Source organism: Prionailurus bengalensis, chromosome C2 (assembly GCF_016509475.1).
Source record: "Prionailurus bengalensis isolate Pbe53 chromosome C2, Fcat_Pben_1.1_paternal_pri, whole genome shotgun sequence".
NCBI classification, from domain to species: domain Eukaryota; kingdom Metazoa; phylum Chordata; class Mammalia; order Carnivora; family Felidae; genus Prionailurus; species Prionailurus bengalensis.
Window position 1 is genome coordinate 50301849 of NC_057350.1, and position 27663 is coordinate 50329511.

A 27663-nucleotide genomic window follows, 5' to 3' on the forward strand; every position below is an offset into this window, starting at 1 on the left:
TGACCAAGTTTTAGATAAACCAGAATGATCAAAATTGAAAGGGAATTCAAAAGCTGAAGATTCAATCCTACCCTATAATAACATTATCACATGTAACATTATCACATATAATATAAACTTTACATCCTGAAATCATCTTATCAAATTCAGGATTTAAAAAATGATTGGCATTTACTTCCCATAGGCTAGTAATTTTTATAACATCAGAGTTGGAATGAAGTAATGTATAAATCTAGGCACAGTGTAGCCATATGGGGGAAGATTATGTATTTGCCTCATGGTTTTCTTTTACCTACCACAGTGTCATTCATGAACTCCTACTCTCATCCCCACTGATTCTGGCATAATTTTCAGTGTATAATTTATGTACCAAACTCCTTGCTATATGTGATATTATAATATCCTCTGTCATTTGTTAGGGTTAGTAACTTCCAGAAACAGAATATTGCTGTGTACAGTGAACATAGAAGTATCTATATAGCTTGCTTTTAGGTTTTGTTTCTTCACACTTTGACCAGTTGTTTTTTACACAGTTTGTGTGTGTGGTGTGGTGTGTGTGTGTGTGTGGTGTGGTGTGTGTGTGTGTGTGATATTAGCCTTAATTCCACTTGATGCAGGATGGCAATTTGCTGCAGATTTTTAAACATCTTGAGCTTAGGAGAATGTTTCAATAAACAAGAAGCCTCTGAAATAACTAACAAAAACATAGTTCTATTTTGTGGGGGTGAGGCATTTGTCAATATTTACTTCCCTAGGATTAGTAACTAATACCCAAAAGGAGATTCTGACTCTATAGTATGCTTACTTCTTTCTGCAGATGGAATGTCTTAATGGATTATTGCTACACAACCCCATCAGGGAACCCAAATGATGATGTTCGATATGATCTCTTCCTTAGGTAAGTCTTGTATTGAGAGCAAAGATCCAATTGTAGATAACTGAAATCAAAACTCCAAGTTATATAAACAAATAATTGTAGGGCACTTCTATAGCTTTTAAATGTAAAGTTTATATTTTGAGCTTTTAGTCCTTATAAAGCTGGAAGGATAAAAGTTGAGAAGAGTTTTCAATACAAAATGCTGATAAAGCTATTGTTGAATGAGAATTGCAAGTAAGTTAGGTCCATCAAAGATGTTTTATTCATGTTTAGAACATGTGGGAATATTTCACTGTCTTAGAAAAAGCATGGTTAGGATATTATTGGCAATAAGAGAAAGGCAGTGGGAGGTACTATTTACCCACAGCTAGACTGTCTCATCATATGTCAAAAGAGAATAAAATTAAAGTAATGGTCTAGATAATTTAGACCCCAAAATGCTTTTCTTCATTTATCAGTATTTAAATGAAAGTATGATGTAGCCTACTACTCCTTTTTTTAACAGAGCCAATAACTTCAACTTCATTCTCCAATAGACAATGATAGAGTGAATGTAATCTACATTTGGGGAAAGGGGACATTGATCATAAAAGCATTCAATCATCCCAGTTTCCTTTCAGCATTTTTATCTGACAGCAGAACAGACTTGAGAGTCAAGCAATGGCTTCTAATCATGCTTACAAAATGCAGTTGGCTCAGATCACTGCTGCTTATTAACACATTATGGGAGTAATATGATGGGAACCAAAAGATTATGCTTTATCAGCTAATCAAGGTTAAGATGATGTCCAGAGACTAGGTCAAACTGATACTCTTATATCCTATTGCTGGAACTGTTAATTTAGGCAACATTTTTTGGGAAAAACATGTCAGCATATATCAAAACCTTAAAAGATTTTATATTCTTTGATTCTGTATCTACAGGTTTGAAAACATACTCTAAAATATTTATGATTTTATGGTTTATCAGTGATATTTAAAATAGTAAAACTCGGGAGCAATGAAGTCTATTCAGCAATGAGGAAAGGAAATGACTAAGTGGATTGTGGAGAACTAGTAATTTGGGAACTCACACAGACATTAAATTATATAAAGTTATTTATAAAATAGAAAAAAAAGATTGGTCCTATTCTATCTCCTCCCTTTCTGTCTTCGTGGTATTTTTATGCTTGGAAATAATGTGGCTCTTTAAATTTTACATGAATTGAAATATGAAGTGAAATAATCAGCATATACAGTTTTATGTACAATGGACCTCATTTGTATAATATATGATAGAAAAGACTGTAAGGGAATCCATCAACAGGCTCCCAGTGGTTATTTATGCATAGGAGGATTGTGAGTCATTTTGTTTTGATGTGTTTCTTATTTTCCAAAATTTCTATAATGATCACATAGTGATAATCTGGAATATGATCGTCAGACTTCTAGTATGACTATGGCTTCATGCTGAATCTTTTCAGTGTTCTTATTGAAACTATAGAGAGTGAAATAGTTACTAAATGAGTCTCTCAGATGTCAGTTGCAGTGAAACTAGGTGGAAAAGAAAACTAAGAAATCCCCAGATAGGTGTGAGTGATAATAAAAACAATTAAGATCAAGAGCAAATGGTGCAGAGGGAGGCCTGCAGGAAGTTCTGTGGGGAGAGGTGGTGGGAAAAGCGGGGAGGAAAAGTCAGTGTTGAGGGGTCCTGGTAGTGGCAGATTTCAGAAACAGCCAGGAGAAATGTACAACAGAAGGAGAGGGTACTGCTGGGAGTGGGAGTTGCTAGGAACAGGGTTAAGGCCCAACAAGCCAACAGCCCTAGGGAATATGGAGAATGAAGGGATAGAGAATGACTAGAACCTCAGAAGTGGCGGATCTCAGAAAGTATCAGGAAAAGTAGATCTTCTAAAGAGTGGAGAATTCACCTGGGAAGATAAGGGTCTTGGAATAGGCTTGTGAATGAACCTGAAGAACATGGGGCGGATCGTAGAATTCTTGAATATCTTTAAGTTCAGAAAGGCAGAGAAAATTCAACTACACAATTATGCCACATTCAGTGGAAACTTGTTGGCCATTGTAAAACAAAAGTGGGAGAACCTTGAGTTGAAGAAATCCATGAGAGAGGTCACTACCATTCCACATTGCCCTAAGAGTCCCGGAAAATGACAAATCTAGGGAAATCCAACACTTTCAAATGTGAGTGGTAAGCAAGTGAAGATACTGCTTACAGTGTTCCAGTATACTACCAGAAAAATGTAAAAAATAGCTGAGAAAAAATTTTAAAGATTAATTAAACTCACTGGAAAGCCGTTGCCATGAAAAAGATAAGATTTGCAATTAAACACTGCAACATTATTTTTTTTAATTAAAAGTAACCATAAAGCAACAAAAGCAGAATTGAACAAGTGGGATTATATCAAACTAAGAAGCTTCTGCACAGCAAAGAAAATCATCAACAAAATGAAAAGGCAATCTACTGAATAGGAGAAAATATTTGCAAAACATATATCTGATGAGGGGCTAATATCTAAAATATATAGAGAACTCATATAACTCAATAGCAAAAAACCAGACAATCTTATTTAAAAATGGGCAGAAGATATGAATAGATATTTTCCAAAGAAGACATAGAGATTGTCAACAGGTACCTGAAAATATCTTCAATACCACCAATAATCAAGGAAATGCAAATCAATACTATAATAGAGATATCACCTCATACCTGTTAGAATGGGTATATCAAAAAGATAATAAATAACAAGCGTTGGTGAGGACGTGGAGAAAAGGGAACATTAGTGAACTGTTGGTAGGAATGTAAATTGGTACTGCCACTATGTAAAACACTATGGGGCTTCCTCAAAAAATTAAAAATCAAATCAACATTTGATCTAGCAATTCTGCCACTGGGTACATATCCAAGAAAATGAAAACACTAACTCAAAAAGATTTATACACCTCCGTGTTCATTGGAGCATTATTTACAATAACCAAAACATGGAAACCTGTGTCCAATGATAGATGAATGGATAAAGAAATTGTGAATGGATATCAGATGGGAAAAGAACCCTTATAGATATCATAGACACAGGGAACAGATTAGTGGTTGCCAGATGTGGGGACTTGGGGGTGGGAGAAATGGGTGAAAGAAGTCAAAAGTTAGAAAAAAAAGAATAACTGAAATGGGAAAATAGAGAAGGACAAGAAGAGGAGAGAAAGAACAAGGCAAGACAAAAGAGTAGAAGAGTAGAGGGTGAAGAGAAGAGACAAGGGCAAGGAAAGGATTGGAAGAAAAGGGAAGGAAAGAGAAGGGAAGTAAACAACTAAGAAAAAAGAAAAACTTATATTCTCTTTTTTAATAAAAATAAATGTCCTAAAAAAATTCCTGGGAAGATTGAGTAGATATAGTTTTGCGTATTCCTCCTAAGTGTGTGTGTGTGTGTGTGTGTAAGCTCTGAATATTATATACAAAACAAGTATATAGATTTAAACTCTGAATATTATACACAAAACAAGTATAAGAATAATGAAAAAAATAGAGATAAGGTTAGACCAGCTAGGGACTCTAAGACCTAATGAATTATAGTTTTCTTTTTGCCTTTTATATCCCACACTTAGAGCTGAAGAAGTCAGGAACTCAGATATATCAATGGCTACAGATATAAATAAATGAATGGGTGATAAACCCGTTTGAATGAATGAATGAATGAATGAATGAATGAATGACAAAGCCTGTCCTCTCAAGACAAAAGACTAGGAAAGGAGTAGCTTAGTAAGACAGAAAGCTTTTACACAATAATTGTACTATTCTAGTCTAATACCACATCCCACCCACACTAGCAAAGACTGAGTGGCGAGCCAAATTTATACCCTTGTCAGTAACAAGGTGTCCCAATATCCCATATGGGATAATTTCAGAGAAGGTGGAGTGGGGTTTCTGTACTTCCCCCCCCTCCCCGGCAATAATGAGATACCCTTACATGCCCTATTGGGTTGACATCAGAGGAATCCTAGTGGAAAGTCAGGCCATTTACTACAATGCCACAGTAACAAGGCCATAGTCCTTGTGGTGTTGGTGGAGACCACTCCTACCCTATGTAGTCAGGGATATATCAGTGGAGGCCCAGTGGAGAGTAGAAACTCTCACTCTATCCAGAATTAACAGGATCCCTGCTCCTTGGGTGTCAAGAAAGGCCAAGGGGAAGTCTGGAATTCTACTCCTGTCTGGCAGTAATGACACAGCATCCCTCCTTCCTTGATGAAGTGTTGGAAAAGGAAGTCAGCTAAAATATAAGGTTTATATAAGATCCTGAGTCTCATAACTAATAGTCCAAACCCCAACGTTCAGTAAAAATCACTTGACACAGCAACAATCAGGAAGACCTCAAAATAAATGGAAAAAGAACAAAAATAAATGTGATGAAGAGTTTAGAATTATCTACAAAAGACTAAAGCAGTCATTATAAAAAGTTTTAACAGACAATAGCAAACATGCTTATAACAAATGGAAAAATAACAATGAAATGGGAAGTCTCTGAACAGAAATGGAAGACATAAGGAAGAGACAAATGGAAAATTTAGAACTTAAAAATACACCAACAAGAAAACTAAATATGCAACCACCCTACAATCTAGCAATTACATTTCTGGACATTTTTCTCAGTGATAATGAAGTTGATGTAAGAGGCTCACACATACAAAAATGTGTGCACAAATATTAATAGCAGCTTTATTTTCATTAGCCAAAAACTGGAAGAAAATAATATTCTTCAATGAGTAAATAATTAACTGTGGTGCATCAATGTCATGAAATGCTACTTCTAAATGAAAAAGAATGGATTATGGGTATATATAACATAGGTGTATCGCTAGATAATTACAGTATGTAAAAAATCAAATCACAAAAGGTTACATAGGGCATGATTCCACTTATAAAACACTTTGAAAAGACAAAATTTTTATTAGGCAGGATATTCCAATGGCTAAATAAAGGGTGTAGCCCTAACAGATATTATACTTAATAATAGCTCTAAAATTATTAAAGGAATGTGATATTATGCAAGATTAGTCACGTACACAAAAATTAGAATATTTTATTGAGTTCAGAAATAGATCCAAAACATATGGGAGTTTACAATATGATAGACTGTGATATCACAAATCAGTGAGATAAAAAGATTTTAAAAACAGTGCTGCAAAGTGGGTAACCATGAAGAAAATATTGCATTGGATCTATAGTTCACTCAATACACCACAAAGACTTTAAATAGATTATTAATTTGAATGTAAAAAATACAGTTTTAAAAGTGGTAGAAAAAACCATATTAACATAAGAAATATTTTTAAAACTTTGATGGAGGGAGATGGATGGGAGATGGGCTAGATGGGTGATGGGTATTAAGGAGTGCACTTGTGATGAGCACTGGGTGTTGTATGTAAGTGATGAATCACTGAATTCTGAAACCAATATTGCACTGTATGTTACTAACTAAAATTTAAACAAACAAACAAAGAAACAAACAAAACAACTTTGGTGTAAGGAAAATCTATATGTGGCCCAAATACAGATATACCTTGGAGATGTTGAGGGTTTGGTTCCAGATCACCCAGTGAAATAAATATTGGTAATGAATTTTTTGATTTCCCAGTGAATATAAAGTTATGTTTATACTATACTACAGTCTTTTAGGTATGCAATATCATTATACCCAAAAAACAATGTACAACTTTACAATGTAAAGTTAAAATATACTTTATTGCTAAAAAAGGCCAATCATCATCTGAGCATTCAGTGAGTTGTAATCTTTTCGCTGGTGAAAGGTCTTACCTCGATGTTGACGTCTGCTGACTAACCAGGGTGGTGGTTGCCGAAGGCTGGGATGGCTGCGGCAATTTCTTAAAATAAGACAACAATGAAATTTGCCACGGTGATTGAATGTTCCTTTCATAAATGATTTCTCTGTAGCATGCCATACTGTTTGATTTTGTCCGCATTTTACCCACAGTAGAAATTCCCTGCTGCTGTTTTATCAACTGACTTTATGGAAAATCCTTTGTTGCCATTTCAATAATCTTCACAGCATCTTCAGCAGGAGTAGTATCCATCTCAAGAAACCACTTTCTTTGCTCATCCATAATAAGCAACTCCCCATCCATTCGGGTTTTATCATGAGCTTGTGGCAATTCAGTCACATCTTGAGGCTCCACTTCTAATTCTAGTTCTCTTGCTATTTCCACAACATCTGTAGTCACTTCCTCTGTGGATGTCTTGAACCCCTCAAAGTCATCCATGAGTGTTGGAATCAATTTCTTCCAAATTCTATCATGTTTCTATTTTGACCTCTTCTTAATGGCATCTAGAATGGTGAACCCTTTCCAGGATTTCAATTTACTTTGACCAGATCCATCAGAGGAATTACTATCTACGGCGCCTCTAGCCTTGCAAAATGTATTTCTTAAATAATGAAACTTGAAAGTCAAAATTATTCCTTGATTCATGGGCTGCAGCATGGATGTTGTGTTAACTTCTGGATAACTTGCTGCAGTTTCTGTGTCAGCAGTTGCTGATTTATCTTTTATGTTATGGAGTCAGCTTCTTTCTTTAAACCTCATGAACCAACCTCTGTGAATTTCAAACTTTTCTTCATCTTCTTTACCTCTTTCAGCCTTCACAGAATTGTAGAGGGGGCCTTGTTCTGGATGAGCTTTTGGCTTAAAGGAATGTTGTGGCTGGTTAGATCTTCTCTCCAGACCACTAAAACTTTCTTCATATCAGCAATAAGACTGCTTTCCTATTATTCATGTGTTCACTGGGTTAGCACTTTTAATTTCCTTCAAGAACTTTTCCTTTGCTTTCACAACTTGGCTGTTTGTCACAGAGGCCTAGCTTTCAGTCTATTTAGGCTTTCATCATGACTTCCTCATTAAGCTAAATCATTTCTGGCTTTTGATTTAAAATGAGAGATGTGTGACTCTTCTTTTCACTTGAATAATTAGAGGTCATTGTAGGGTTATTAAGTGGCCTAATTTCAACATTATTGTGTCTCAGGGAATACGGAGGCCTGAGGAGAAGGAGAGAGACAGGGAGGAGGGGGAGGTTGGGGAACAACCAGTGGGTGAACAGTCAGAGCACACACTTACAGTTAAGTTCACTGTCTTAAAGGGACACAGTTTGGGGGGGCCCCAAAACAATTACAATAGTAACATCACAGATCAGCATAACAAATATAATAACAATGAAAAAGTTTGAAATAGTGTGAGAATTACCAAAATGTGACATGGAGACATAAAGTGAGCAAATGCTGTTGTTGCAAAAATGGCACCGACATACCTGCTTGGTGCGGGGTTGGCACCAACCTTTAACTCGTAAGAACCACGGTCTCTGCAAGCACAATAAAGTGAGCACAATAAGGTAAGATATGCCTCACTAAAAGCCATACAATAAAATATTGAAAATTTAACATAAAAACAAAGCTTCTGTGTGTGTATGAACACACACACACACACACACACACACACACACACACACACACACACGGGCTAAGCAACAAAGTAAAACAATTGCAACTTAGATAACCAGCCGGGAGCTAGTCTTCCTCACACATAAAGAACTTAGAAGAATCAGGAAGAAAAGACCAACAACAAAATAGAAATTTGGGCAAAGGACATAAACAATTTTCAGATAAAGAAATGTAGTTGGCTCTAATATGTACGAAAGGATGCGCATAGTCATTTCCACTGGCAAAGATGCAAATGAAAATTATATGGTGATAGTGTCTTTTTCTTACCCAAGAGCAAATAATCCAGAAATTTTTACATATACTTTGTTGATATAGTTCTGGGGAAATAAGGAGTTTCTTTATATATTACTTGGGAAGTACAAAATACAACAATATTTATAGAGGGCAATGTGGCAGCATCTATTAAATGGCCCTATAGATACATTGTACAGATAACCTGCTTATGTTCAAAATACTGTATTATATTTCACTCTTATTTGATCCTGAGAAACTTAACAGAAGACCATGGGGGAGGGGAAGGGAAAAAAATAGGTTATAGAGGGAGGGAGCCAAACCATAAGAGACTCTTGAAAACTGAGAACAAACTGAGGGTTGATGGGGGGTGGGAGGGAGGGGAGGGTGGGTGATGGGCATTGAGGAGGGCACCTGTTGGGATGAGCTCTGGGTGTTGTATGGAAAGCAATTTGACAACAAATTTCATATTTAAAAAAACCCAAAAAACAAAATACTGTATTATAAGGCTATGCATTATTACTTTGTAAAAAGCAAAAGATTCAAAACAATGCAAAAGTACTTAAATAGGTACCTGATTAAATAAATGCTGGTACATGTGTGTGATGGAATACTACACAGTGTGCAAAAAGAATGAGGTAGCTTGCTAAATATTCATATTTATAAATGTGCATTTACATTTTATACATTCATAATGTCTAAAATACTGTACTAAATTTTTAAAAAGGGAAGGTACAAAACAATGTGGATAGTGTGCTTCTGTTTTTTGTAAGAAGGAGGAAACAATAAGAATTCATTACTTTAGCTTTAAATGTATATACCCTGGGAGGATGCAGTAACAAGTGAGATCACCTCTGGCATATTCGAATATGTGTGTGGAATGGTGTGGACAAGGGCAATCATGGGAGGGAGACTTTTCACTATATACCTTTTATTCTGTTTGGATTTTTGAAACTTATGAAAGTATAATCCCTCTAAAATTTGATGGTACTATTATAATCAGAAATTGATCTGTTTAAATTTTCTGATCTAGGTCACTCTTTGCATATTTGTTGAGTTAGCTTATGCTCTTATTAAATATCTGTTACATGGCATGATTTTGTTAGCTCTTAATACTGCAGAAATTAATTTATAATTTTCAGCGGGCTGGTAATTTCCAGTAATATCCTGTTTTCACATTCCCTAAAATATAGCTGCGACAAAGATCCTCAGACCACTGTCATTGAAAATGGCAGAAGCCAGCAAGGCCGGTTTTCCTTTGAAGTGTTCCGATTTGTGAAACACAAGAATCAGAAAATGTCCACCGTCTTCCTGCACTGTGTTACCAAGCTCTGCAGAGCTGATGACTGCCCCTTCCTTATGCCAGTATGTTTTTAGCAACTTTATTCTAAATTGTCAAATTGATCTAAGCTGAAGGGTTATCAAATGTTAGGAACTAATTTCTATATGGAAAGCGGATATGCATTGGGTCAAACAGTTTGAGGTAGGATTTATTTACTTATTCATCCAGTAAAGATCTACTGAATGCCTATTTTGGGTCAGTTTGAAGTAGGATTTATTTATTTATTCATCCAGTAAAGATCTATTGAATGCCTACTTTGTGCCACACATAATACTGGGAATACAGCCATGTGTGCATGATTTTCTGAACTCATTTAGCTTATCTTTGAGGACCAGGAGACAGTAGTGGAAGAAAATAAGACAAAAATGTTATGGTGCAAAGGCAGATTGTACATATAGGTTGTAGTAGGAGACAGTATTTGCCTTTGTGAGAGAGATAGAACAGGACAGATTGGGAAGTCTGATGGAAGATATAAAACCCAAAGTGTGATTTGAAGATGGGTGAATCACAAAGGGGCAAAATCAAGAGTGAGAGACCCTCCATACCAAAGATTGACCAAAGTCACAGACATATAAGACAGAGTAATCAGGGAACTACCAGGCCTTCAGTAAAGTCATGGAGCAGAATAGAGGATGATTGGAAAACCTGGGAAGGTGCACAGGGCTAGCACTGGAAAGGTAGATTTGGCCCTGATGGCCAGAAATCCCTTGGATTACAAGTTAGAAGTTCTAAAAGGTGAGGATCTTAATTGCATACAGCCATCATTAAAATACAGATCCATTTACTAGTGAATAAAAAAAAAATCTATTTCTGGCAGGCCCCCTGAGGTCACATCAATATTAACCTGAAAAAATGCAAGCACATTTTTTATTTGAAATAGCTTTAATATGTTTTTATTTATGCTCAAATTCAGGCATTTCTTCACAATTGATTGCTTTCATCCGAACTAGCAATATCAGATGGGGTTAAATGGAGAATCCACATTATCTTGTCTCTGTGCTGACCAACAATTCAGGGAAAGATTTATTAAAGGCTTGAGAGATATAAAAGTACAAAACTTTGATAAACACAGCTCTTTTTCAGGAGAACCATTGAGCTATGTAAACTAATGAGGCAAAGCACAATTATAACAGGAGGAAATAAGAAATGTGGCCCAAGCCAGAAAAAGAAACACTGTAGCAGTTATATGCAAAGTAATTAAATAAATGCACAGAAGTAAATGAATAAAATTAAACATGTGGTATCTCTTCCAAAAGAATCTGCTTTCCAAATGGCCATAAAGAACCAATTTTGTGCCGGTGTGGAATTTCATTTGTTTTCATTAACACCTCAGATTTGCGGCCACAGAGAAAGGAGGGATGCAGGGAGGAGGACCACTTGGAGCCCCCAGAGCACGTCTGGAAATGCAGTCCTCTCTGCTGGTCCCATCATTACTCGGAGTGGTAAGAACGCTCCTCCTTTTGTGTATAATAATAGACTGTTCCAAAATGGCTTATTACTTGGCTTCTAAGGAGAACTCAGAGTGGTTTCTAAACAGCACTAATTAACTGTGAAATAAGATAAACTGCTAAGCAACTTCAATTTCACAGTAGTTTCCTGTTTACTCAACTTTCACACAAAGGGCAACATTGGCTTTACAATATTGGCCTTTTTACACATGTGCATGCACGCGCTAGCGTGCGCGCGCGCGCGCGCACACACACACACACACACACACACACACGTATTCAAGTATACGATGCTGGACATTTTTCATTCTCCCTACCCCTGAAGACTGGCCTGCGTGAATTGCACTCATCTGCTGTTTTGCCATCCAGTCTGGTTGGGCTTGGCCAGTAGGTAGTGCTATCAGCGGATGGAACTGGCCGCATAACTCCTCCCAGCCAACTTTTCTACAGAACTAGAAACCCTCCCTTTAACCCATAGGCCAGGGAACTTCTTGACTTTCTCTTGTGAATTCCCTACATCTGTATAAATAGTCCCATTAATCTTTTCTTAAAATGCCCAATTTTAGTACCATTTGTTTCTTCCCAGATCCTGAATATTACACATCCCTTCTAGTGCACTCTGCCATGGTCATGAATCTAATAGCCACAACTGTTTATACACATACATTCTCATGTATACAAGTATTTGTGTACACACTCTCCAGAGGAATACTGCTTTAAGTCAGCGTGAACCCAGGGACATTTGGAATCAATTGGATAAAACAGACATGCAGTGTAAACAACACAAACTTAAGTCAGAAAAACTGGTTCTAGCTCCAGCTTTTGTCTAAACAAGCTATGTGATGTGGGATTGTATGCCATTTCTTGGGGCAAGTGTTTTTTCATCTTTAAAATGAGGGGTTTGAAGAAGTTGCCTTTAAATTTCTAACTCTATAGCTCTAAATTTGTCTTTAAAAAAAGAAGAATTCTGGTTTGGATTATATTCTAATCATTGTTTCTCAATTTTTTATAAGCCATAAGGCTATTACTGTATTTCAGTTAGATTATTTTTACTTTTTCTCCCATGCATCCTGTTCCACAGTGGAAAGAAAGTTTTGTGTGAAATAGGTAATTAAGGAAAATAAGGTTTTGGCCTAAAAAGTTTAGACAATTTCTTGAATTATTTACTCCTCTGGTTTGTGCAGAGCATTATTTAAAAACAAGCTAATAGGTTTTTAAAAATAATAGAGAAATTTATTAAATATGAAATTTCAAACTTGGTCTGCACTCCCTGAGGTTTGGTATGTGTTTTCAATGGTTTGAAAATGACTGGTTTGTGGTTTATGAAAGGCCCAATTCTTATCTAGCTGTCAGAAATAGTTCATAGAATTACACTACATGGAAACTCAACTCTTGTTGCCAATAATTAGGAATGCTTTTGGGAAGGCACAATAAGAAATGCTTTTATTTCTATGGAACATATCTAGTGTTAGTTTTGTAGAAGAAAAAAAAAATCTTGAAAGCGACATTTCTCTGCCCATGTTGAGTAAATGGCTTTTCCTCTTTATTAGCCTCCTTGCTTCCTTCTTACCTGGGCCAAAACAAATTTAAATATTACAAAGTTTAAATAATTTGTTAGTGTAAGATATGTTCTTATAAAGACGAATGTTTCTAAGGCTCCCAAGTCCCAGTAAAGATTACCGAGTAGAAGTTTCTAATTCTACCATAGCTAACAGCTAGACAGGTTTGGTAGGTTTCACCTAAACCATATTCAGTTGCCCAAACTATCTATGATAAAACCTAAAAGAGTTAATGCCTTGATCACAATGTCTCTGATACCGTGTCTGGATTTCTTCTCTTCCAATTTCAACCTATTTCCACCTTAAGGATAATATTCATTTTCTCACAGAATAGTTTTGTCTTAGTCACCCTGGTCTCTTCATTGGCAAAGCCCCCAAAGGATCATGTTCAAACCTGCCAGATGTCCTTCATTCCTCTGTCACTCTCTGTGGATTTATTTTTTATAATTTTGATAAATGGCCGTAGGACGGTGCTCATTTGAGGGCAATCATGGTGGCCTCACTGTCTAGAGGGCCATATATGACCGTGTTCACATTATGATACTTATGGTATCCAAGCAAAAAATATTGTTTTAAATTCTATATACACACAGAACTCAGAAATCAAGCCATATTCATCCACAGGAAAATCCTATGTGAACTTCATGTCTAGCTTAATGACCAGGGCTACCTTCTTTTCTCAGTTTCACCTCATTTTTAACTTAGGTCAGCTAGAATTTATCTCTCTAGATCCTGTGGCGGGTTTTATATAGACAAGTCCAATTTCAGGCTTGATTTGCTCTCTTCAAAGCTCTCTGGTACTTGGGGATTTTTGCTTTGTTTACTCATTGAACCACTCCTTTCCCCTAGACAACTGACTTATGTCAGGTTTAATAAGTTGTTAAAGCACAATACTTTTGTTTTAATGAATCACACATTCTGCTTATACTTACTTAACATTGTTAATCCTTTTGTTGGTTGATTTAGGAAAATATTCACATCTTTTCAAAATTTAAAATCTTCAAAATTCCTGAAGTGTCCTTATTTTACATCCCCATGTGCTAAAATTATTCAGTAGGGAAATGCTTATCATGGGGAACAATTCTGGAAATTCACAAGTGCAAGCACTGGAACACAGTAGTACCTAATTGTTTTATTACATAAATTCTGATGGGGAAGTCCAAGCCAAGCTATTCAACTTGTGTCATTGAGTTTTATGAGGAGTTAATAATTCATTCAAGCCTCCACATGGGACAGGCGCTCTGCTAGGAACTGGGAATACCCCCAGAGAACAGGCCACAGTCTTTGCTCTCAGGTATCTTAGCATTCAAAGGTAGAGATAGACTATTAACAAACATAACACAATGGAAGGTACAAAATTTGGAGGTTCTAAATTTGAAATATGTGGTCCATTTTACCACAAAGGTAGTTGAAGATTAAAAAAATAGTTTGCTTGTGCTAAGAAAGGAAAAATATTTATTCTGTATATATCTTACACTGATATTTACTTTTTCCATTTATTTCTACTACTTATATGAGAGAAAAGCAGAGAAAAACAATTTATCTTCCACTTCTGGCTTTCAAACAGCTGTGGTATTGCTGCCCTCACTTTCTTCCTGTGGGTCCTCAGCTAGCTGTATGTTTTTTGAAGAGTCCACCAAGTTTAGTACTCCAATCTGTTTTAATTCCAGGATGTTTCTTTTAGCATATATGTATATGGTAAGACCAAATGGGTGTGAGAGAAAAAAAACAGTTTGTGTTGAAAAAAAATCTCCTGGAAAATGTCTACCTCCCTTTCGGAGCTAGATCAAACTTCAGTAGACGGGAAATTTATGGATAGTGGAAACAGCAACCAGATACCTTTATCCTCTATTGAATACAATTCCGAATAATATTCAAATATTACATGCTTTGATTTTAGTCATCTGCCAGAGGTAGGATGCTTTTGGTTTTTCAGTATCTTGGAACCTGTAGCTGGTAGGACTCATTTGACATTTTGTCTCAGGTGAAGATTTTGTCCACAGCCCAGTCCTCACGAGTGGCACCTGGGATATTTATTGTTCTTCCGGAAGTGTTGGTGGTAATGTGGGAGAGAAGGAGGATATCCTGACTTCTTTTATTAACTTCAGGATGCAGAAAATAGTAGGGGCATCCAGTCCTAGGATCACCTAACTTGGTCACCTAACTTGGGACACATAGGAGGATGGAGCGCTCTATTCTTTAAAAAAAAATTAAAAGCAAGTAAGTGTGATTTATAAACAATGAATATCTTTGAAAAAGGAATTTTAGATCATTATATATTCTCTTCCATGTTTCAGTGAGGCAGTTTGTCTTGGAAAGGGAGCATGCATATATTTTGGAAGAATTGTTCACAGTTCATTCATTTTATCCATTTCCATGACAAACAATGTCTTTATAAAGTAGTGTGGGTTGGAGATTAGGGTTTTCCTAGTTTTCCTAAGGGTGTCCCTATTATGAAAATTTATGCTGCCCCCCCTTTTGTCCTATAGTGGTACACTGCACCATTCTAAAGAATGTTATAAATGAGAATTCTGTTAATTCAGGGCATTGCACTTCAGACTCAACAGCAGAATCATCATTTATGCCAAGACTCATATGTCTTAAAAGAAATGGCTTCAGATAGCTTATAAATATCACACCAGGTTCTTCCAATCAATTGTTTCAAATACTAATCTTGGGGTTTCATATGGCCTGAGTTATTCATCTTTATAACTAAAAATATTCTCCATACTTGGCTAGTTTATATGATTTTAGGAAAAGGATTCCGAAATTGAAATTTCATTTAAACATATGCTTACCTTATCACAGAGGCTGTGACAGATGGAAGTTTCTTCTTCTGCAAAATGGGGGCAGCAATAATATCTAAACCATATGGCTGTTATGAGGACAAAATGTGATGACATGAAACAGCACTTTGTAAACTTTCTGGAATCACACACATGTTCATTGTAATAATATTTATCCTCCAAAATCAAACCGGCAACAGCACACATTTTATGGTTCAAATAACGGACACCCACAGACACATACGCACCCAAATGTTTAAGGACAGAAAGGAAATCCGCTACATTGTACAGGATCAGGGGTTAATGGCTATATGATTACAAAATGGGTAACACAAGTTGGGAAGCCAGGTGAATGCATTCATTCCATCTATTATTATGTTTGCCAGAGATGAGTAAAAAATCAACAGCTTTGATCTTTTACATAACAGATACCAAAAAAAACCCTACAACTCAAGGTTAGGAGTCATGTTTTCCTTTCATTTAGTTATCAAGTGTGAATTTATCTTCTTGGAACTTAAAATGATGTTTTTGCAGATTATGATGGGCAAATTGGCAATGCTTAAAATAAAGTGGCACTAAATAATGAATACTTCTCTAAAACAGAATAACAAATGGCAAGTTATAGGGCTATAAAAATTGTAATAGCTGTTAACAATTACTGCCCCCACTAACGTGACTAAAGAGATAATGATGAAGCAAAGTTGGCAAGAAAAAATATAGTACAGTATATTTTGTGATTCTCCTTGTATGCCCGGGGCAGTGGCAGGGTGTGGGCCTGGGGAATGGATAGATAATAAAATCTTGGACACGTGAAACAGAAAATGTGAAAACAGAATTGTTTCAGAAGATTCTCATTATTGCCTTACCCATGAGGCTTGTGGGTGAAGGGAAGGGCACATGTAGGTAAAAAGTAATCACATAATTATAATAAACCTAGGTAAATATTTAAAGATACAATATTGCTTTCCTTTTTCTTTTCTCCTCCAGATGAGACTCCAACCAACAATTCACAGCTTGGTAAGATAACAAACATATATTGAAAATAAAAGTATGATTTTAAAAATTTTTAAGTATTTTTTGATGATCAGTTGCACAACTCTGAACGATGAAATATATTGAGTTCTGGTTTTACAAGTTTTTATATTTTAAATATAATAGTTCACTGAGGATTTCTGGACTCATATGTGACCTGTTGGTCAATTTTTATAGCATTTTATAGATGATTTTGTTTTTGACTGCTCAGGGGATACCTGACTTCTAACCCACATAATCCTTTGGTTATTGGATTGAATTTTAGTCAAATAGATTGTAGCATGAATCATTGTCATGCTGTTACTTTGCAAGATCATAATGAGAGATGTTTTGCAGGAATAAATTGGGATGAAGTGAGATAAATCTGACAGTGGACCTTCCCACTGTTTGTGTTGTGATTGCAGGTTCTCCAAGGGAACCTCCCTTCCAGCTGAATGCCATCACCAGTGCACTGATATCAGGAATGGTCATCCTGGGAGTGATGAGCTTTTCCCTTCTCCTGTGCTCACTGGCCCTTTTATACAGGAAGGCACCCACCAGTTTGGTGTTGAATGGCATAAGAAACCCAGTCTTTGACTGACTTTAACAGGTCCCTTCTCTCAGGAGGACTCACTGACTATACCCTGTGTTACTGCAGTCAGTGTTTTCATCCAAATTGAATGCCAGCCAGCATTTGATATTTGTAGGTTTGATAGATTTCACAGTGTAGTTCGTCAGCATGATGATAGTGAAAGAATTTGGGTGGTATTGTTCTCGTCGTGTAAGTATGTGGTCAGCCCTATTTGTATGGCACCAATGGGTAGAATGACAATAAGCCAACCATATTCAGGACTCAGATCTTGCAGGATCAGTCATATTTCATTTTATTTCAATTTTCTTTTGATAATTGGTTGTTATAGAGATAAAAGGTGGGCATAGAAAAAATATACATTTGTTGCATTTTTCCCCCTAAGCATTTATACCCAGTGTGCTGGCATTTAGATTGTTTATGTGGTCCTAAATTGAAAGTTACTTTTTTTATTTATTTTTTTTAATTCCAGATAATTCCAGCTTGGGGATATGTTTTAATTGGACTGGTCGATTTGGACACCTGAGATTTAATTACTCTTTCTGTGACCTGAGTTTTTGGCCGATTTCCATGTCTGATGACATTCATTTAAAAAACAAACAAACAAACAAACAAACTCAGGAAATGTGTCTTAACCTGGAGCACCTACTTGTGTAGCAGAATGTAAAAATAGTTGTTAACCTCTAAAGGAAACCAAGTGACCCTAGGTCATCATTCATTTACATGGGAGTGGCTGTGCTCAGTTTTCTCCTGGTTCACTGAGAACGGCAGCACAAGTTCACTTTCCTCCCAGGTAAACAAGTCAGCTGCATTTGCAGCTGTGCTTCCAGCAGTGAGGCAGCTGCAGAGATCATTCTTCATTCAAGAGCCATTGCATGGGAAAACAAACCATAGTTGTGGGAGTGGACATTGTCCCCACACATAAGCATAATGTCCCCATGGGGTTTTTAGCAACCTAGTTTCCTTTTGTCCCTATGACAAAGAGTAAACAGGGTAAGTGTGTTTTGCAGAACATTGTTGAGTCTCTATGACAAAAATGTCCCTTTCCCACAAATTTCTGATGCTAGCAAAGCAAATAATCTGGAAGAGCCCTACTTTTTAGGTGTCTTCTTGAAAGTGTCATGATGGCCATGGAATAAACAGTATTTTCCTGTAATAGTAAACTGCAAGAAGTTGTGATCCTTTGTCAGTTTTTCAAAAAAATGTTTAAAAGCCACGTATTAAGCAACCTCTGTTCTTACCAAAAAATCATCCTTCTCTTTGTTCAGTCTATTCACACAACTGAATAGAACAATTCAGTGACGGGCATCAAAACCTCGCATGTGTGGGGGCGCCTGGGTGGCTCAGTCAGGTGAGCGTCCAACTTCGGCTCAGGTCATGATCTCGCAGTCTGTGAGTTCGAGCCCCACGTTGGGCTCTGTGCGGACAACTCAGAGCCTGGGGACTGCTTCAGATTCTGTGTCTCCCTCTCTCTCTGCCCCTCCGCCGCTTGTGTTCTGTCTCTCTCTCAAAAATAAATAAACATTAAAAAAATAATAATTTAAAAACCTAGCATGTGTGGCTACTACAAGTGCTATGTTAACCATAACAACTGCTGTAGACACTAATTTCTGTTCAACATTTGTGACCCATTATTCACGACTTAATTTACTATATTATATGCAAATCACTATACAATTTTAAATTTGTTTCAAATGAAGTACCTATGCTCTAAAATTAGTAATTAAATCAAACATCAAATCAAAATACATCTTGTCTCCAATTGCCTCAACAGACCAGAAGTGTTTATATTATAATAATTAGTTATCGGATTGCCTCAACTTTCTCTTTCAAGGTATAGACACAAAGTGAAATGGGATCTGGAAAGTCTTCAGATAATTTAATCAATATGAAAAGGTCTAACACTTAAAAAAGCAATCTCCTCTTCCCTTTGTTTCTTCAAGATCACTTTGAAGTGACCATCCTGAACTTTGATCTGTGTAAAAATTTGTTTTCTACTTTAAAGGGAAAACTCCTACAGAAAAAAATGTATGGACCATGCATGCTACTTATGTGACCTTATATGTGTACATGAGTAGTGCTAAAATAGTCTAGTAAATCTATTTCAGATACTTTAAGTGAATTGCCATTAATCTGAGTATTAAATCCTGTGCACAGAATACTATCATTGAAACCAGTTTGTCAGTTTGATTTTTGTGCTTTAGGGATGGCTGCTGTTACAGGTGTTGCCCTTTTACATTCCATATACCACTTTTAAAAAGTGAATAATGGACACATCATTTTGCAAGCAACTTACATCTCACATTACTTTTTTTGCCATCCTTTCATCATAAATGGGAGGCTCAGAGCTATAATGAGACGAACTGGGTTTGTTTTATACAGCTTTGTTCTTCTCAACCTGCTGTTATGTGTAGTATTTAGTTACACTGAATATTTTGGTTACTATAGTGTGAAAACCTTACGAAATATGTGCAAATGTTCCTTCAGTTTTAATACCTCAAACTGTTTTTTTGCACTTCAGGGGTAAGGTCTGATGACATGTAAAAGGTGATTGTTTAATAAAATGATTGTAAATGAATATCTTTAAAATAGTCACCTGGTTTTTTTAAAGACATTTCTCTTTCCTACCCTCAACATTCTCTTCCTGCTTTCAAAAACATTAAGAAATATTGAACTTAAGCCACCTAACGCAACAGGGAAGGGCGTTGATCTCCGAGGCTAGGTGAAGCTTGCTCTCTCCATATTGAGCTCCCTGGTTACGGCTCTGTCTCCATCTCAGGAGACATATCCCAGAGATCAGCTGACGGTAAAAAAGTGTTCTTTACCTTGCATGTGAACACTGACTAAAACTGAGCCTATAATTTTTAAAACTTTGAGGGGAGAGTAAGGACTGGAAAGACAAGGATTCATCTTCCCAGAGTTTCACAGGCTGTCATGACAGCTCCATCAGGGCCTGGCTGTCGTCCCTTGTTTGGGAAAGTGACACAGAGTTGAAAAGAGCTTTTCCTGACTCAGAATCTAATCTTACAGAAGTGAGTGCTACTCTGGGGCCTTGAGTGCTGGCACTTAACTTTGGGAGCATCGCAGAAATGGTGGTTCATGAAGGGACATTGTCAGCTGTGGAAAATATAAGATAGTAAACTTCTAGAAGTGAGAAAAGAGCAGGAGAAGTCCATGGGAGACAATTGTTTGTGAACATATATGAGGCATAGTTTCAGAGATTTCTAGAGAACTTGGCAGGAGAGAATTATAACATGGTGGAGAGCCTTCTATTATGACTGTGGAGGCTGTTAGGCTAGCACACATTGGCTTTCATTCCATATTTATAAGGAAAAAAGCAAGCTGATCACAGATCAATTGCTTTTGAGATGAGGTTCATCAATTATTTACAAGTGAGAGACATTTAATATAAAACAATCCAAATATGTAATTTAGAAAAGAATGTAGTTGGGTAGTAAACAAAACAAATATCAGGGTTACCTATGGTATTAGGGCTTTCCAGAGAAAAGGAACTAATGGGCTATATGTACTGTATATGAAGAGGTTTATTTTAAGGAAGTAGTGTGCACAATTCGGGAGGCTGACAAGTCTCAAGATTTGCAGGCAGCAAGGCCCAGTGGAGCTGGAGGTGTAGTTCCAGCCTGGGTCCAGGGGCTTGAGAATGAGGAGCTGATGGTGTATTTCCAGTCTGAAAGCTAGCAAGCTTAAGACCCAAGAAGAGCTATTATTTCAGTTTAATTCCAAAGCCAGGAATGAACCAGTGTCCCAGGTTGAAAGCAGTTAGGTTGGAAGAAATCCTCTCCTGGTCACAGGAGGTCTTTTCAGCTTTTTTGTTCTAGCCAGACTTTCAAATGACTACATGCGAATCACCCACATCAGGGAGGGCAATCTGCTTTGCTCATTTATTCAAACGTTAGTGTCATCCAGAAACACATCATAGACACACCCAGAATAATGTTTGACCTAATGTCTGGCAACCTGTGACCCAGTCAAGTTGACACAAAATGAACATCACAGATGGTAAACATGTAAACACACCATCAGTATGTCTCACGCTGCTGAAAACCAGAAGTCCTAACCAATCTAATAACAGTAAGGGAATGAGTAAACAAAAATGTTACAACAATTTGGCAATCTACGACTGAAATGATTTTGAAACACTTAATGTCTAGAGGTAGAAACTTATGAGCAGAGAGGTCCTCTTTTATATTAGCTAACAATATGGATCAAATAGAGAAAAGATAGGGCCATGAGTAGGTGGGCAGTGATGAACTCCTCATGCCAAATTATCATATACATCAGGAGAACAGGGCAGGAGAGGCTTGTCATCAAAGCACTGATGGAACCACATCCCGCAGGGCTGGCCCTGGTGCAGAGTGGGTGACGACATCAGCAGTGACAATAGGCCAGAAGCCCTGAAGAACATAAAACTGCAAAGCAGAGATATTGGGGGCAAATGCAACAAAGGAAGTGCTGGATGCTGGGAGGAGAGGCACCTTCTTAGTGGGAAGGAATTCACTAATAGGAGACCAAAGGAGAATGTTTGGTAGATGTTACCCACATTTCTCAGGATGGTGGTCCATTTCCTCCAGAGGCTCAGAGGAAGTGGAAACTGGATCAACATGTTACATTTTTGTGTTTGTGAGACTATCTTGCCTGATTGCTTGTTGGTAAACAGCATCAGTCTCTACAAATTTGAATTAACACAGGAGAACTCAAAAAAAAAAATAGCCTTGGTTAATGCCAGTTTTTGCTGAGATAGCAGGGAGTGAATTGGTTTGGGGCCTTCTAGACATGAGATTTGGAAATCTCTGGTCAGGAAACTTTATTTTCTTTGTGTTCTTGAAAAAATGAAATTGAGAGCTCAGATTATCTACATAGTTCAAAGCTCCAATTCCCTTTGCTCAAGTATCTGGATATTTTCTGTTTTATTTAAATTGCCAACATAATTACCTCAATTTTCCGTTTCCCTTTTTACGTTGAAAAGTGAAGCGTCATCATTATATGTTTAGTGAAAGTCAATGTGGCCCAAATTTTGAGGTTAGTTTCCGTCAAGGGTATAGCTCTATTAGCATTGCCCAAAGCAGAATCCATTACTGAATAGTCCTGCTGGTTTGGCTAATCAACTAACACTGGAAGATCCTGGGAGAGTTGTGGCTTGACAATTTCATGCAACTTTGCCTCAAAGTTATACAGGTCCTTAAGCTATTTCTCCTCTTGTATGTAGTTTGTAACTTTTTTTTTTACAGTAGTGAACTATTGACTAAAATGAAAAATAACTCGAGAGAGAATATAGTACTTTTTAGAAATTATTTACCACTTGGGAATTGGAAATGATCTGCTCTTTAAAAACATATTGTTTTGCTAACATATATTTTGCTGTTGCCAAAATGAGATGGCAGAGAATAATGCAGAGTGCTCTCTCTGGGCACCGGGAGAGAAAGAGAACCCAGGAATCTCCCTTAAATCCTATAGGGATAAATCATGATATTTTGGGGGGCATCACCCTCACTCTCAAAATAGAATAATAGGGAACAAAGGTGATTCACTATCTCTCATCAAAAGATTTATCAAAACTGTAATGCTTTTTTCCAGTTTGTCAATGGATATGTAATGAGAATTTCTCTCATTTCACTCTCCACCATTCTTGACTGTAGCCCTTATCCCATGATCCAAAATGGAGAAACGGCCAAAAATAGAAGCAAAGGGCATATAGCATCAGTAGTGTAAAGAAGTCTCCTGGAAGCTGCCACAGGACACTTTCTTATTCCACCAGCCAGAACTCAGTCACATAGTCACAGTACTAGCAAGGGTGCTTGGGAAATGTATCGTGGGTCTCCACGTGCCCAGAGTTATCAGAGGATCTGACTTAAACCTATGTTACTCAAATAATGTCATTATTTACTCACAGTCTTAAAATATTAACTACATTGATTTATGTGCAGGGATATTTATCACTGTTATTTTTAATAAAAAAGTATTATATGTTACTTAAGTGATCCCACATGCAGAAATCTTAGATGTATTGTGGTACTTTTCTGTGATATAAGGATATGTAGACACTGAAAATTAGTTATAAAAAACCTTTACCAAATAAGAAATTGCTATAATATGAAAAAAAACAAAACAAAAACAGAGTACAGGACCATATCTATAATATGAGCTCACACAGAAAAAAGACAGGAAGGAAATTGATAGAAATGTTAACTAAGGCCAGTAAGAAAAAATAATTGGTTTTGTTACGAGTCTTCTTATGAGACTATCATGTTTTCTTTTTAAAGCAACTATCCACATCATTTAAACCAAAAGTAATTTTGGTTGTCTAATAATTTAAAAGTTAAGGAAAGTGAGTATATTATTGAGATAATTGCATCTATTCTGAACTTTATTTAGTTTCAGCTACTGAAAAAACAATCTTTGTACCTAATTTAATAAGCAGACACATGAAGAAAAAAGCCCAAAACTTTCTGAGAGATAGTGAGAATGTAACTGCCTTGCTTATGCCTAACATTTTATTCAATTGTTAATTTTAACATTTTACTCAATATGCAAATGGTCTGCAATGCACTTTAGATTATACAAAGGCAGATACTAAGCAGATTTGGGGGAACTCTGGCTTCTATTGACAGCAATGAATGAACTATCTAACTCATTGTTTTTCATTTGTGCATTTGTTTTTCCCACATCACTAGCATCCGTTATGGTTAGCCGGGCTCACACTGAAAATGAGTTTATGCTCTGGGAAATGGTTGAAAAGCATCATCATCTTCATTATGTCAACAATGAAAATTATGTTTGTCCATGCTGTCTGGAGTTGATGGCTGGAATGTTTGAAAACAAGATCCAGGCGTTTTCCCTCTCACCCTGAGGAAAAAAAAATATCCATGCCAGTGTTATGTTTTTATTTTACAAATAATCTGTTTTCCCCTTGCCCTTTAGATCTGAGAAAAGCTGCATGTAGTGAATGCTATTTGAACATAGAGGCAATTTCCAGAATGAGTATAACGCCACTGCCTGTCGATTCTTGAGAGAAATGGCATATGAAAAACATACAGAAATTCTCAGGATAACCCCCTTCAGCTGAACACTACCCATATTTTGAAGTAAACAAATAACTATTCTCTATGCATTTTCACCTCACCCCATCTCCCCTTCAGAACAGTGATAATTGCTTTGTCGACACTTCATATTTCTTCCATTGCCTATTAAGTATTCCTGAGAATGGGTGGACAGAAATTCATTATAAATATAAAGCCTGAATTCCTACAGATCTGAGGAAAAAGGTTGCAGTGGCTTTCCTCCATTAACTTATTAACTCTTTAAGTCAAATTTTTTTCTCAACAGTGGATCTTTGCTCAAATGGCACCCAGTGAAACTAACTTTATACATACCCAGAGGTTTTGAAATAATGCCTTAAAGACTGTGTGGTTTTTCCTAAATTGTCAACTGTACTGTTCAAAAGATGTCATATTTTGCCTCAACTTAAAATCAACATTTTTCTTTCTTCAGATGGGATTAAGGGAATAACAGAGCCAAGGATAGCACATAAATGTGTATCTTTTGCTCTTCAGCCTAAATTACTTCCCCCAATATCTAAACTCCTTGCTAACTCTAAATGGAAGGCAAGAAGTAAAGAATAATGTGCTATCTTAAATGTAGATAGAAGATAAGATGTTGAGACTAAATTTTAAAAACCACACCAGGATATATTCATTCCACTCTCACATTTAAATAATACTCACATTAAATAATTGTTCCAAAGGAACTGTCAAAATGAAACAGTCATAGCTTTCCCTAGCTGAGCTCTGATAACTATAAAAGTCTAATGTTCACAGTGAAGCTATGAAAATTATTTAAAAAATCATCTGCAAAACATGAGCAAAACCTTATTTCTATCTTATTATTGACACAAAAATGAACAAGTCCAAAAATATTGTTAAGGTGAAACTTTCCAGATTATATTGATTATCAGGGCTAACCCAAGGAATCTAAACCTTGTAGGAAAAAATAGAGTTTTGTTTGTTTGTTTTGTTTTGTTTTTGTTTTTAAGTAGGCTTCACACCCAGCATGGAGCTTGAACTCATGACCCTGAGCTGAGATCAAGAGTAGGACGGTAAACTGTCTGAACCACCCAGGCACCCTGACAAAATAGAGTTTTGAGGACCTATACATAAGCTGCAAAGGTGCAAGCATTATTTTTTTTTAACTTTGATCTGAATTGTCATCTATATATGTGCTTTCTGTGTTCAGGGAAAATGTGAAGCTCAGTATGAAATGCAGAAGCTCTACAAATCAGTACTGAAAGCTTCCTGGGGTCCTTAGAGTCAAGGAATTGAACCCTTTGCTTTTTAAGTAGATTGCTCATTCCTGGTATCATGTTATGGCCAACATTGGTCTGGATTAAAGATAAATGAATTAGAAACTAATAGTCCTTAAAGTATGGTCTCCAACTAGAATCATCAGTCTTACCTGGGAAGTTGTTGCAAATGCAGCTTCTCAGGACCCAATCTAGACCGACTCAAGCAGAAACTCTGGGGGTGGAGCCCCATATTTTCTGCTTAGGAAGCTCTCCATTTGATTCTGCTGCATGCTGAAGTTTGGGAACCATGCCTCTAGAATAAGACTGAAGGCAATTCCAGAGAGCTGAAAAGAGATCACCGTAGATATGTGGCATCATGTGCATATTATAGAAAGGAGTCATGCTACTTTAGTGTCTAGAACTGGAAATATAATTGATTACACTTTCACTTACTGATCACCAGGGCTGATTCAGATGACCTGGACAGGTGTGTACTTTCTCTTTCATACTTCCTTGTATATTCTCTGGAGGCAGTCATTTATATGCTTAGATATAGGGGATGAACTTTCCAATTAGAGAAAGACTGTTCTTTGATCAAAGACACATGAGTACTAGAATTCTTCTGCTGTCTGTTCCACATCTCTTAGAGACAGAGACTGCTCCTGTACATGGAAAATATCTGTTATCTATACTGTATAAATTTGGTCTCTGGCAATATTGTGTAATAGAAAAAAAAATGTGCTTGGGGATCAGACCTGATTTGAATTATAGGTCTATCAGTTGTTAGCTGCATGACTTTGTGGAAGTCATTTGGCTTCTTTGAACTTCACCTTCCTTATCTATGAAGAGAAGATACTCACATCAACTTTTGGGGATGTTAAAAGATACAGTGAAGCATGTTAAAAATTTTAAGAGTTTATTTCAGCTTGAGTCATTTGAATCGGGCAATACCAAACTGGAAGTGGTTGGAACATTTCGCCAACAGGAGCCAAGGGAAAGACTTCTGTAAAGAAAAGGCAGAAGCAAAGAAAGGAAATGATTTCTTGGCTGTAGCTTGAAGCCTAGCTGGCTGTTTGTGGCTGGTTGTCCTCAGCATTTCGATTTCATTACCTTGAAGCATTTACCGAGTTGGATTTTGGTTCTCTCAGTTTGGCCTCCAGCGCAATAGAGCCACCTCAGTCTAATGGCCTCATTCTTTAATTAATTTAATAGGGTTAATTTGAGGACTGGGGACAATCTGTGTAAAGGCCTGGCACTCAGTAGATATTAGACCTTCCACCTTGCCTGATTTCTCCTGACTATTGCTTCTGCTCTTTGCCATTGTTATGACTTCTAACTTCTTTGTTTCTATATCTGTATAGTGGTGGGAGGTTAAAAGTATGGCTTGCGAGTCAACCTACCTGGGTTTGAGTCTTTTCCCTGAAACATACCTTGTAGTTTCCTCACGTGTACAGTGTGAAACATAATTCTACTTACCTTCACAAGTAGTTCTGAAGAATACATGAGTTTAAGTTGCTTATTCAGCGACTGACATATAGCAAGCATGTAATTCATGTTAGCTGTTACCATTAGCCTCACTCCTCCCTGTGTGTCTTCACTTTTCTTCCTTATCCTGTTTCCACCCAAAAACATAGTACTTTGGTGGAAAAAAATCATCTACTAATGAATTCATTTAGTAAATCTTCCTGAGGATCTACTATGTGAAAGGATTTGAGCACAGATAAATCCCTGCCTTGAGTTTTTAAAGTGTGGATTTGCATTTACCACTTACTGCTTCTCCAAGTTAGTTTTCTAATCTGTAAAATGGGGATAATAATAATTCCCTCTGTATTTATGTTAAAGTGTTGCAAATAAAGTAATAAATGCGATTCCAAAAATTGAAATGAAAACTTTCAAACGCATACAAATATAATCAAACCATAAACACTTCTCTGGATAGCATAGCATCAAGGCAGAGGAGTACAGATCTTGTTCCTCCTTCCCACGTATATCCCCCAGCTTCCTATTTGTATTTTCTTG

General features: G+C 36.8%; 1 protein-coding gene across 1 annotated transcript in view; it reads left to right on the forward strand.

The window, feature by feature from the left end:
• The window catches only part of ZPLD1 (zona pellucida like domain containing 1), a 45025-nt gene extending 25102 nt beyond the window's left edge, over nt 1-19923 (forward strand). The window contains exons 6-10 of the mRNA XM_043594047.1: nt 818-898; nt 9804-9975; nt 11286-11394; nt 16733-16762; nt 17182-19923. Of these exons, the coding sequence (XP_043449982.1) occupies nt 818-898; nt 9804-9975; nt 11286-11394; nt 16733-16762; nt 17182-17357 (568 nt within the window). The 3' untranslated portion in view covers nt 17358-19923. The remainder of the gene's footprint in view (nt 1-817; nt 899-9803; nt 9976-11285; nt 11395-16732; nt 16763-17181) is intronic.
• The last annotated feature ends 7740 nt before the right edge of the window (nt 19924-27663 follow it).